Below are 13,015 nucleotides of genomic sequence, written 5' to 3'. Positions count from 1 at the left end.
TAACCAATAATTTAAATAGAAGCCTCTCTGCGATTACAACATAATTGCCTCTAATCTTACCTTTCTTCTGATTTTTATTACCCTCGTGACTTACACCCTACCGTGACTTCGTCCGCAACGTGTCCGATGCAAATTTTCTTCCGCTATTTTACACAAAATACCCAGATACACCGCGTCGACTTTGCCGCCTGTACTATGACCATTTTGGCCGGCCACAAAGGGTTGTGGCGTGTTTGTAAATACCTATATATATATAACTTTTCTCAAGCATTGGGCTATCAGATGAAAAAAAATTTTTAAGTCGGTTGGGTATTTTTATATTTAGCGCATTTTATATGAATCGTTAAACATGTGTTTTGTTTTAATTACTAACCTAAATATCAAATTTTAATAATATAACTTAAAACATTACAGAATTTCATGTAAAATTGTATCCCCTATTTAGCCCCTTTAGAGAGGTGAGCTATGAATACGAGTTCCATTTTAATCGAATACAAACACTACAATTTTATTTATGGGTGTAGATTGTATTATTAATATACTAACATTTTAATTATATTGTAATTAGAAACTTAAGCACAAAATAGACAGCAGTCAAGTTGACAGGGATTCAGCGTGCGAGATTTATATACTATGTACAGTGGCGGCGTGCATAGAGGGTATGCACAGGGTATGCAGATGATATAAAATGAAAAAAATCTCCAAGAGTTATAAATACTTAAGGGTAGGCTTTTTATAACTCGTACTGGATATTTTCTTCATTTTATATCATTTGCATACCCTGTGCATATCCTCTATGCACGCCACTGGTCTATGTAATACCTTGTATGAAAAAAATAAATAAATAGTACTGTACCTCAAATCGAGACAGACAATAGTACCTACTGAAGTACAAGCTTTATCAGGCACGTGACTCCATTTATTTCAATAAAATGCATGTACTACAAAATTAACTCCCGATACACCTTCATTTACAGTTATTTATTTATACTATCGTGAAATGTATTCGTAATTTGAGGTTGGCTTGATCAACATAATTGGCATGTATTCATAAAGTGCTGTTAGATTCGATCAACATGAAAATATAACTGCGTTCTAAAGTTATGTAAAGTTACAACTTCGTTGGTGTACAAGTTATGAAGAACTAGTGGGGAGCTTTGGCACTCGCGAACAATAAGTTAGGTAAATTTATTACTTCTGTTGCGCTTTTTTATAGGTATTGTTTATGGGTAGACAGTATGAAGTCGCAGAATGCATTTCGCGAGTCGTCTTATCATCATCACCCCACGACCTAGTGCTGCGGACAGACCTTTTCTCTCCCATCATGGTCAAAATAGCACTTCTAATTGAAAAACTACACTGATCTATAAATTCTAATAACCTATTATTAGAAAAGTTACCAATTTATGCTCGTATGTGCGAATGCTTAATAAGAGCCAAACCAACACGAATAAAGAATTTTTGTACTGGAATTATAATTCGCAATATTTAAATAGCTAAAATGAAGATGTAATTTTTTTTTATTAAGAAAATAGTTAAAGAAATAATAAAACAGAGAAAAAATATTAAAACAGTTATATTTTTAAAAATATTAAAACAGTTATTCTTACTGAAATTGAAATAATTTTCAAGCTAGAGCTTGTGCTGGTGACCTAACAACCATCAAACGAAATATCTCATAAAATATCTCTTAAGAGATAATGCACTAAGCTACAACATACTAAAACTCAGTTATTTTCGAAAAAGAGTATATAAAGACTACAAACAAACACACTTCCTTTTATAGCAAAAACACTGTCTCAATAAGCATAAAGATTAAAGGTATTGTTAATCATTTTCAATTAATAGCAGAATTTGCAGCTGACTTGAGTTTAATAATAACATGTTCGGAACAGCTGAAACCGCAGCGTCAAGCCTACGGGATTTATGAACAGTGTATACTTACGTATATATGTACAGCTGAGCTAGGTTCTAACCTAACTCAGCAAATTTGGTGAAGTAAGTTCAGTCGTTGTTATCGCGCATTAGTAATAGAAAGATCCATTGACCAGTCCCTGCTGAATTCCTTCTGGTGAGTTCTTTATTTCCAGTTAGACCACGAGGTAACCATACCAAAAGGCAACACCAACTGGACTGGAAGGTTATTTCCGAGCTTGGCCTAACCTTTTTTATTTTTGGTGGGGGTGATGCGATCGTGGTGCGGTGGTATCCATGAGGATTCACTCATGGATACAACCGCACCACGGGGAGGCACAGTGGTTATGTCGGACTCGTACCGGCTAAATCCCCACGGTTTCCCAACATGTCACCTGGTGGCAGGGCCACGGGAACGCTTTCGTACAAAACCGCGAGAGCTTGGCCTAACCTAACCTAACATCTGATAGTTTTGCTGCATTATTTTTAGCGAAGCACTTTTTTGTGCCAGTGAACGAAGTCGTCATCTGTAAAATTTGAAAAAGGTGTACGACAGGGTTTAATAGTGTGCCAATTACTTTTTAATGGTTATAGTAAATAAGTAGTAATGTGATCATTTTTATAAACAAATTAAACTCATAGACCCTAACTTTTAAGTTTTATAAACTTCTTTTTTAATAAACTCCATGGTGGTTCCGAAAGTATAAGGTTGTTGGTACATCTGTCCAAAAATTCTCATTACCATGCCTGAGTTAGCGAAATGGCACTTTGCACCCATATAAGAGCACTGTACACGATGTATAATACTGTGTATATTAACTTGCAGGTGTTATCGTCTTGCGGACCTATGTCGGTGTCCTTCTTCACTGTGGTGGTATTTTTCGGCTCCTTCTACCTCATCAACCTGATGTTGGCCGTCGTAGCACTTAGTTATGAAGAGGAATCGCAAATCACTCAAGAGGTAAGGAAACTTTAATTCTCTATTGCACTTTTAGACCAAAGTATTCAGATAGTGCGGGTTATCAGTAATGATACGTTTTCTTGTTTTCCAAATATCTACGTGAACTATGGTTCTTATAGGAATACTTAGAGACATTAAAGGGGCCAGAGAGAGAGCTACGGATCTTCGGATCGGAATATCCGTAGAAGCAGAGCGTATTCGTAATTGCGAAGCATAAATGCACTTTGAAGCCCCAAGTTGCTGGAGTAGTGACATGTAAACTAACGTAGACCCTCCTGCTAGGTGGACTGACGATGATCAGACGGTGACTGAATGGACAGACACCTAAAGAGTGACAGGAAATCGTTGAACACAAGATATCATTAATAACGGAGAACATGCAGCAGCGTCCTCTGTGCTACTACTACCACCAACCAGCCTGCCCAGCGGAGTCATTTTAGGCAAACTCCCCCCTGTTGGAAGAGGCCTTTAGTCCAGTAGTTGACTGTCACATACTATTGATTGTAGGGATGTTGGATATTATTAGTAGACAATAATAATATTGTCTCACAACTATGCCACAGAGTATCATAGGGGAGGTCGAGGATTTATAGCTTCGATTCTCCACTCTGCTTCATGTTGGTTGGTGGGCTCAAACTATTATTGTTACATGGTAGAATGACCAGCAGTGGCGCGCATAGATGGTATGCACAGGGTATGCAGATGATATAAAATGAAGAAAATCTCCAGTATGAGTCTATGCTTTCATTACCTTTTATGAAAACCGCTGTGGGACATAAATAAGCTAAGGATGATGACAGCAGAAAATCTTTTTTTTTTCCACTACAAGTTAGCCCTTGACTCCAATCAGACATGGTGGTTAGTTAAAATAAATATCTAGTCCAAAAGTAAGCGTAGCTTGACGTATTACGGTGATGAACGAATATTTTTATGAATATAATACATAAATACCCACACACTGAAAAACATTCTTGTCATCACACAAACATTGTCCAGTTGTGAAAATCGAACCCAAGGCCTTGGACTCAGATAGCAGGGTGGCTGGCCACTATGCCAAGCGGCCCTCGGCAGTGATGCCAACTGGGCTAACTGGTAGGGAAAAAAAGAATGTCCCTAATTGGTAATTTAAATATTGTTAAGTACAGTATGTATTTAATATATTATATTTTAAATTCGATAACATAATTTATTTTACGTATTACCAACTTAAAACTAAAAGCAAGTGCCTCGCCTATTATTTCCAATTAATGTGACAATAAATTTGAGCAACCCCAGAGAGAACGGCATGAGATGGAGTGGCTACTCGCAGTAGTAAATCACTGTTAGTGCCAGCTCGGCGGCAGTCGCGCCACGTAGCACATCGTTAGAGGCACTGACGTATTTAGTTACACGCTCTTTCACTTTTAATCCCCACAATACATTGCCCTTTACCCAGTATAAAATGGTGATAGCCTTGCAGTTGGACCTACGGCCTCCCTTTCGGGAGTATCAACTTCATTCTCCTACCTTTTCAGGGTTATGTTCTAATTTTAATTATATGCATATGATCGTGTGGAAACCTTCATGCCTGAGAGTTCGCCATAACGTCCTCAAACGTCCGATGGATGGATTTAGGTCTACTTCTTCTTGTTCTGTTCCTGGGCCGTCTCCGCACTAGGTTGGTATGAAACCCTCCGTTGTACGTATGGCCACTGATGCAGCTCCCCGCTGGATCACTCCAGCCAGTCGAGCTCACTATAGAAGCTTAGCAAGCCGCCCAGGTCACCAAGTGCTTGGTGGGGTGTTGCTGAGGAGCCAAAGTGTGCTGCGCGTTGTTCTGCTACTCCATTGCATAGAAGTATTACGTGTATCGGTATTTCTTCCGTCTTCATGCATGCTCTGCAGAGAGGACTGTCAGTTATACCTAAAAAGGTTTGTAGTAAAAAGTAGGTATTTCGTTTTTAGCGTACCCTATTGGCTTATTTATCCTCCTTAAGAACTTTGAAAAGTAGGTAGGTATACTAAATGAATTTATGTGCTTATGATAAGAAAAGCTAGGGGATAAGTTTGTACGGGTTTTGTCTAATAATAATTCAACTAATTGTTGCCCGCGTTCCACAATCACGTTTATTACGTTTTTTAAAATACAATAGAAACCGTTTGTTCTCCTGGGATAAAAAGTAGCCTATGTTACTCTCCGTCCTTTCAACTATCTCTATACCAAAAATCAACTTAATTGGTTTCTTTGTTGGGCTGTAAATGATAGACAAACAAACAAATAAACAAACACACAGCATTTATAATATTATTAAGGTTTCTAAACAAAATCCATCAATGCTAAAAGAAGTGGTAAAATTAAATTTAAACAAAACTTGTACGAATTTATTTCGCAGCATTTCCGCATCATAAACACCTCAATTAATATACAGATAAGTTTTCAAATCGTTCGAATTTTGCCGGATGGTCAAATTATTATTTTCCATTCACGGCCGACTTTGGCAATTAGCGTCGCACCGAATATATGCAGCTGCCGTTAAACAGCGCCATTTCCGAACGTTTAGTTGTTTAGAGATATTTCAGCTTAATGACATTCACTATCAGACTCCATTTTTGTCCATTCTTGGGCATCAGATATTATCACGGGCAACGTCGAAATCGGCAAGCTCTCTGTTCTCACACGAAATCCTGCAGATTTTATTACATTGTTAAACGTTAACGACATGTAATGTTCTCGAATATTTGCTATATCATTATCGACCCATTACTAGTCCAGTACAGGGCTCTGGAGAACACTATGGAGAACTCTGGGGTAAGCAATAATTGACTAATATAAAAGAAAATATCCCTTTTATTTTCTTTTATATTATTGATCAGGTGTGATTGCAGTTTTTTATTTTTTTATTGCTACAAGTATAAGTTAGCCCATAACTTGTAGTGAAATTGTTGTGTTGTTGATTATAAAAAAATAACACCATACATATTTGTCTGGTTGATTAAAGCAAGTTGAGCTCAGTTATAATTATTTTTTTATCCTATTTGTCCTTCAGGAAAGGAAGAAAGACCTCAATGAACACAGAGACGACTCAACTTTTAGCTTCGACCCCTCATCCTTGTCTGTTAGAACGCTAGCGAAGGACTCCAAGAAGCGTATAGACGCCAGAAAAGGTCTGCTACTAGCCTCGTACTCAAGAAAACGGACGAGAAGACGCAAACGTGGCAAGAGTACTATTCATCATGGTAATACAGTGACCGGAGCCACAGAAAGGTAAGAGAATTACCATTAATTGTAATATCAATGGTTTGAATTTGAGTGCAATCAATAATTTTGCAAATCTACACCTCGCCTGTAACGCAAACAACCTTGAATTGTTTTACATATTTGTAATTGCTATGTTTACAATATGTAAATTAAATAAATAAATAAGTAACAATTGCAATAAACCTGATAAATAAAATAAAATTAAGTAATTTTTGAGATCCTATAATGTATTTTAGATTAAAAGCTTTCTGACATACTTTTTAAAATGTTAAAAAATACCAATTACTCAAATAAACACTAAACTTATTTTGAATGAAAAACCATTTCAAGATTGCATACGCATTGTCAATTACCTAGACCGACAATAGTATGCCATATCGTTAATTTTTAATATAATTTATTACAAATTAGCAATACGATAAATTGCGATCCTGTAAAATTCATATGCTAATTTGTTTGTAGCCAGAGAATTGGTACGAGTGGTGCCTTAACAAAGTAATATTTAATAACATTTGGGCTCACGCCTTTATAGCGGTAACAAGGTTTTTATGTCTGTTAACTTTTAGCTTTGCAGCTTTAATACCGGTTTATTTGTGGTTTGAACAAGCGTTTCATATTTTTCTGACTGCCAATGAAATCGTAAAAGAGAAGCGTTTAAATTTTTTGTAGTCGCTTAAAAGGATAACGTTCACTAAGAAGAGTTAGTCATTGTTATTAATGATATTTATTGTTCTTATGAAGCTTGCGAATTCTCGTGTCATATCATGTTAATTGCTTATGTAATACACGCTTAAAGATAATGTACCTATTTTCACATGAAAATTAAATTAAGTTATTTTAATTAATTTTATCCCAGCTACGTGCGAGGGCATTAATTAGTAATTTAATTTAGTATTTTTCCTGATGTTGAAGGAGAACGTGTGCTGCATTAAATAGTAAAACCCCTTTACTGCGAAGCGATAAATTAACGCATTACTTAACTTCGGCTACACTTTCAAGAGGCACAATTCGAATCCTCGAACTTTTCTAAGTAATGTGCGTTTTAAGCAATTAAAATAGCCCTTGCTGCAACGGTGAAGGAAAATATCGAGAGAAAACCTGCATGCCGGAGAGTTCTCCATAATATTCTCAAAAGCTTGTGGAGTCCTATCCGCGATGGGCCAGCTTGGACTACGGCTTGGACTTCTTTTTGTCGAAGGGGACCCGTGCCCTGTAGTGGGCTGTTAATGGGTAGATCTGATGAATGTTTTAAATATTATATAAGTTTCACATGCTCAGAATTCATGAGATTGCCAATAAATCAAAAAAAAAAGAAAAGAAAAATTAACAAAGAACTGACACATTTTAACAACCATCACTTCGTACGGTATTCTCAAACAATACTTTAAATTTTAACCGTAATAAGACAAACAATGCATAACATAACATTTGTAAAAAAACGTGTACATTTAACTACCCCTTTCATTACCTTGATATCGTATGAAACAAAGTTGGCATTTTGCCTTCCGACAGCAATTTCACTGAAAACCAGTTGGATTGTAAATTGTATGAACATTGAACAGTTTTCCGCAGCCAAATAGGTAATTTCTTTTGCAAGGTTAAAAGAAATTATTCACAATAACTCTTTCATATGAAAATAGGTCTAGTATTTTTTTTAAAGCTTTTATTTAACATCAATTGTGTTTTGGGTAAAATCTCGCAAGCTACGAATAATTATAAAGTTTGCAGTTAAAGCCAAAAGTATCGATATAATGAAATTAAATTGTATCAATACGTCGAAAATGTATCTTTATCTAGATATTATCCTCATAAAAACCCGTTATTTTCCTTTATACCAAAATAAACAAAGTCAAAGACAGATGTCACGTGGGGCCATACTTTTAAACTGCTCAAAACTGCTTGGTTTAGTGCAGGATGGTCTCTATCCTAAATCGAACAGTAGAAAATAAGGATTAAGAGAGAGGAAAGATAAAATAGAAACGCAGAAGGGAAAGAATAAAAACTAAAGCGAGAGCCACAGCGTCAAACCTGCGTCCTCGAACGTTTAAATTTGAGTTTTGCGAGCGACCAATCACAAGACTCCTGCTAGATAGCGCGATCATTTTGATTGGTCAAACGCTTAACGCTGTCTTAAGCGCCACTAAGGACATAGGTTGGACGACAGCGTTTGGCTTTGCTTAAACAGGTCAGCGAGAAGTTATTCGGTTCCGTGTTCTCCTTGAAGAACATGAGGATATTTTTTTTTGGTGGGTAGGCTTAAAACAAAGAAGTCGCTAATTTTACTGCTCTGATTTAATATTCGTTTAAATTACATATAGTGTGTATTTATTAAAAATTATGTACCTGTGAATAGCCTAATCCAGCCAGCGTGCTCACACTTATTTGCACAGAACCTAAGTTACTTTAACTGTGACCGTGTGCTAGTCTACCCTTACTTTCTCATTGACACATTCACAAAAAAAAAACCTCAATTATGGAGTCACTTAAAAGAAGCCTATTTGATATAAACGAACACTTTAATGCCAGGATGGCAGAATTCCAGAGGGAGTTAAAAGGAGCTATCCCGGCCACTAGTCCTTCATCAAATATAAACTCGCAGTTTGTGGCCTTCCGTTCCTTTGTTATGACAGCCTTAGAAAATCTGCAGCTGCAGGTGGAACTCTTGGCTAGACAACAAGATGAGTTGGAAATGCGGTCCAGAAGGAAGATTCTCCTTGTTCAAGGTATTGCAGAAGGTGATAATGAAGACCCGTGCATTTCAGCATGTCGCATTCTTTCCCAGCACCTTGCATTGACACAGCTATCTCCTGCATCTGTTAGCCGCTGTCATCGCTTAGGACGTGCTGGTGGTGACAAACCTCGTGCTATGCTCATAAAGTTCAGAGATTGGTCACTTCGGGATACAGTTTGGTCTGCAAAGACTAGGTTGAAAGGCACTGGGGTAACATTATCCGAGTTTCTTATTAAAAGCCGCCACAAGACCTTTCTGGTGGCTCGACAACGGTTTGGTGTGACGAAGTGTTGGACCAGGGACGGCATCATCATGGTACTGGACTCCGGCGGTAAGCGTCATCGCATCACAACTCTGGCTGAGCTGAACGCCATCTCGAATTCTGGTCAGGATGTACCGAGTGCTGCTATACCGGCTGCTGCTCCTAATGCTACAGCCGTAGCCCCTAAGGACTCCAAACTAACCAACCCGAGAGTTAAAAGAGTTGTGAGGAAATAGATGCAGTAGGTTCCTCAGCTCAGTGTCCTTTTCATTCAGTGCGCTGTATGATTCGTTCTTGTGTCGATGCTTAAACATTTAATTATCAATGTTTGTTTGAACTCGTTTTAGTATATTTTATTTAGAACTTTGTAGGTAGTGCTAAGATTAGTATAATGTTTACAGTTTGTTTGTAGACAAGTGACGGTTGACAAACAGCAAATAATAACAATTGTCAACTGACACTGACAGTTAACGTTTGCACCGTTCGTTTGACGCCTACCTATTGGAAGCATTTGTAAAGCATGCAGCACATTGTTCATAAAACAATAGTTTAACAAAGTTGTGGTTATTTTAATTCAGTTGCTGGTTATTATCATTTGTTTCTTTTTTCTTTTTTTATTAATATTATAACTTTGTTTTTTATTTTATTTATTTTGTTTCGTGCTGTTCTGTGTACTATGCTTTTTGTGTTTTTTTTTTTTTTTCTGCTAAGCTGCTGGCGGATTGGAAACGTGCCTAGGTAATAGGTACCTAGTATTTTAACTTACTTTGGTTGCTAATATATATATATTTTTTATATTATATTATATATATTATAATTTATAAATATTTATTATTATCTTTTTATATTTATAAATATTTTAGTTTAATATGTCGTCAAACAGTATAGATAACATTGATAGTGATATTTTTTTGTCTATGTCATCCAGTGATGATAGTTTCCACAGTACATCATTCCTTCCACTTAATGTTTCCCTTGATTCCTATTTCTCAGACTGTCTGAAAACATTTAATGTTATCCATATAAATGCTCAAAGCATTCCGGCTCACTTTCCCGATATGCTTGCGTCTTTTGAGTCCCGTAATTTACACGCTATCCTAGTATCTGAGTCCTGGCTAAAAACTTGTTTACCCTCAACATCTTATTCACTGCCGGGTTTTCGACTTATCCGCAATGACCGCGTTGGTAGGGGAGGTGGTGGAGTAGCGATCTATCTACGATCTTACATTCCTTTCTCTATAGTTAGTTCGTCTGCACAACCTCCACTACCCGATGCGGCTGAACACTTGCTTGTGGAAGTTCTTCTATCCCACACAAAAATTCTTCTTGGTGTATTTTATTGCCCACCCTCTGTTTCTAATTACTTTCATTCTTTTGAAACGTTATTAGAGAAAGTAGTTCCGTTATACAGCCATTCTATTATTATGGGAGATTTTAACACGTGCCTGCTCAAGGATGACTTTCGCAGCAAGAAATTAATAACTGCAGCGGAATCTTGTAGTTTGTCTATCCTGCCCCTTGCAGCTACACATAACTCTCCTGGTTGTACTCCCTCTCTTCTTGACCTGATAATGGTTTCCTCTACGGATTTCGTCTTCAAGCACGGTCAGTGCCCGGCTGATGCCTTTTCATATCATGATTTGATTTTTCTCTGCTATACAATTCGTCCTCCTAAATCAAAATCTAGAATAATTCTGCAACGTAACTTTGGAGGGATTGACAAGAGTCGCCTTTGTGAGGATGCTAGTCGTCTTGATTGGACTGCTGTCACTGATGTCGACTCTATTGATCAAAAGGTAGAGGTTTTTAACACTCTGATTACGCAGCTGTATGACACGCATGCTCCAGTAAGACCTATAAAGGTAAAACACCTGCCGGCACCATGGTTGTCTGATGATTTAAAAGTGTCAATAAATAGAAAGAACGCCGCTAAATATAAATATAAAGTTAATAACTCTGAGAACAACCGTGTCAAATATTGTAAATTACGAAATCGCTGTAATACACTGTGTAGAGATGCTCAACGACGCCACATTCACAAGTCAGTCGAAAATTGTGATACCACTAAAACATGGAAATTTCTTGAGTCCCTCGGAGTTGGTAGATCATCCAACAAAAATTCTATTAATTTTGATATCGATCTCCTGAATCAGCATTTCTCTACTTCTGATACTATCGATAGTGTCAATAAAGTAAATACACTTAGACTTCTTTCTTCTACCTCAACTCCAGACTTTCCTCCCTTTAACTTCGTGCCTTGCACCGAATGTGATGTTAAGAAGAGCATAACATTAATCGCTTCGAATGCTGTCGGTACTGACTGCGTTAGCCGTAATATGATCATTCCTATTCTTGGTGTTATTTCCCCTATCTTAACCCATATTCTAAATTATTCAACTTTCTGTAGCGAATTTCCTGATGCATGGAAAAATGCTCAGATAATTCCTCTTCCTAAAAAGGCAAATCCCGCTTCTCTTTCTGATTTTCGTCCTATATGTATTTTACCTTTTCTGTCAAAAGTTTTGGAAAAATTAGTCTACCAACAACTAAGCCTATTTTTTAATAAACATTCTCTTCTCAATCCTATGCAATCGGGATTTCGCCCTGGTCATAGTACGGTTACAGCTTTAGTGAAAGTCACCGATGACATTCGTCTGGCGATGGATAGTAAGAAGGTTACAGTCTTGACTTTGCTCGATTTTAGTAACGCTTTCAATACTGTTGACCATGATATCTTGCTTAGTCTACTGCGCTCCTTTAACATATCTCCATCGGTGATAGACTGGTTTCGGAGTTACCTCAATGGTCGTCGACAGCGCATTCGGTCTGAAGAGTCTTTGTCTTCTTGGTGTGATGTTACGGCCGGGGTACCTCAGGGTGGCGTGTTATCTCCATTACTCTTCGCTATATTCATTAATTCGATCACTCAAAATATATCTTCTCTCTACCACATGTATGCAGATGATATACAAATATATCGCCACTCAACCACTGAAAATCTTGATTCTACGGTGTCTGCTATAAATATGGACCTAACTGTTATTTATAATTGGAGCAAGCAATATGGACTGAAGGTTAATCCTGCGAAGTCGAAATCAATCATAATTGGCAGCCCTGGAATGATTTCTAAAGTTGATTGGCGTAACCTTTGCCCTATTCTTTACAACGGTGTAGCTATACCCTTTTGCGCCTCCGTTAAAGACCTTGGCATACATTTGGATCAAGATTTTTCATGGTCCACTCATATTAAAGAGCTAAGTAGGAAAATGTTTGCAACCATGAGCTCACTACGGCGCCTACGTTTTGTTCTCCCGATCCCTACCAAAGTTATGTTGGCACATTCTCTCCTTCTCTCTATTCTAGATTATGCGGACGCAAGCTATTTGAATCTGACTGAGGACCAACTGAACAAACTTGAGCGTCTCCAAAATCTTGCTATTCGGTTCATATTTGGCTTGCGCAAGTATGACCACGTATCTGAATTTCGTCAAAAGCTCAAGTGGCTCCCTATTCGCCGTCGCCGGGATCTGCACGTACTTTCGCTTCTGTACTGTGTGTTATTTAATCCCAAAACACCTCCTTACTTGAAGGATAAGTTTAACTTTGTAGGAGCGGCATCTGACTTAAGATCTTGTCGTATGCTGACTTTGAGCATGCCATTCCACAAGACGAAGTTTTATAAGCTTTCCTTCGCAGTTCAGGCTATCGAATTGTGGAATGCTCTCCCTACGAACATACGACAGGCAAAATCGCTTGATATGTTTAAAAATGCAGTTAAAGCTTATTATCTTGCGCAATAAGACGACTGGTTTTTATTTTTATATCACTATTAATTAATATAGCTTTTCAGAATATATATTAGTTTATTATTTTTAAATTTATTTATAAATATTTTATTTTATGTTTTTA

General features: G+C 37.3%; 1 protein-coding gene across 1 annotated transcript in view; it reads left to right on the top strand.

The window, feature by feature from the left end:
* The window catches only part of LOC120633525 (sodium channel protein 60E), a 190,440-nt gene that overhangs the window by 147,043 nt on the left and 30,382 nt on the right, over nucleotides 1-13,015 (top strand). Inside the window, exons 6-7 of the mRNA XM_039903755.1 lie at nucleotides 2,741-2,875; nucleotides 5,902-6,119. Of these exons, the coding sequence (XP_039759689.1) occupies nucleotides 2,741-2,875; nucleotides 5,902-6,119 (353 nt within the window). The remainder of the gene's footprint in view (nucleotides 1-2,740; nucleotides 2,876-5,901; nucleotides 6,120-13,015) is intronic.

This window comes from Pararge aegeria, chromosome 21 (assembly GCF_905163445.1).
Source record: "Pararge aegeria chromosome 21, ilParAegt1.1, whole genome shotgun sequence".
Taxonomy (NCBI): Eukaryota; Metazoa; Arthropoda; class Insecta; order Lepidoptera; family Nymphalidae; genus Pararge; species Pararge aegeria.
This window is presented reverse-complemented; position numbering and strand designations above follow the sequence as displayed.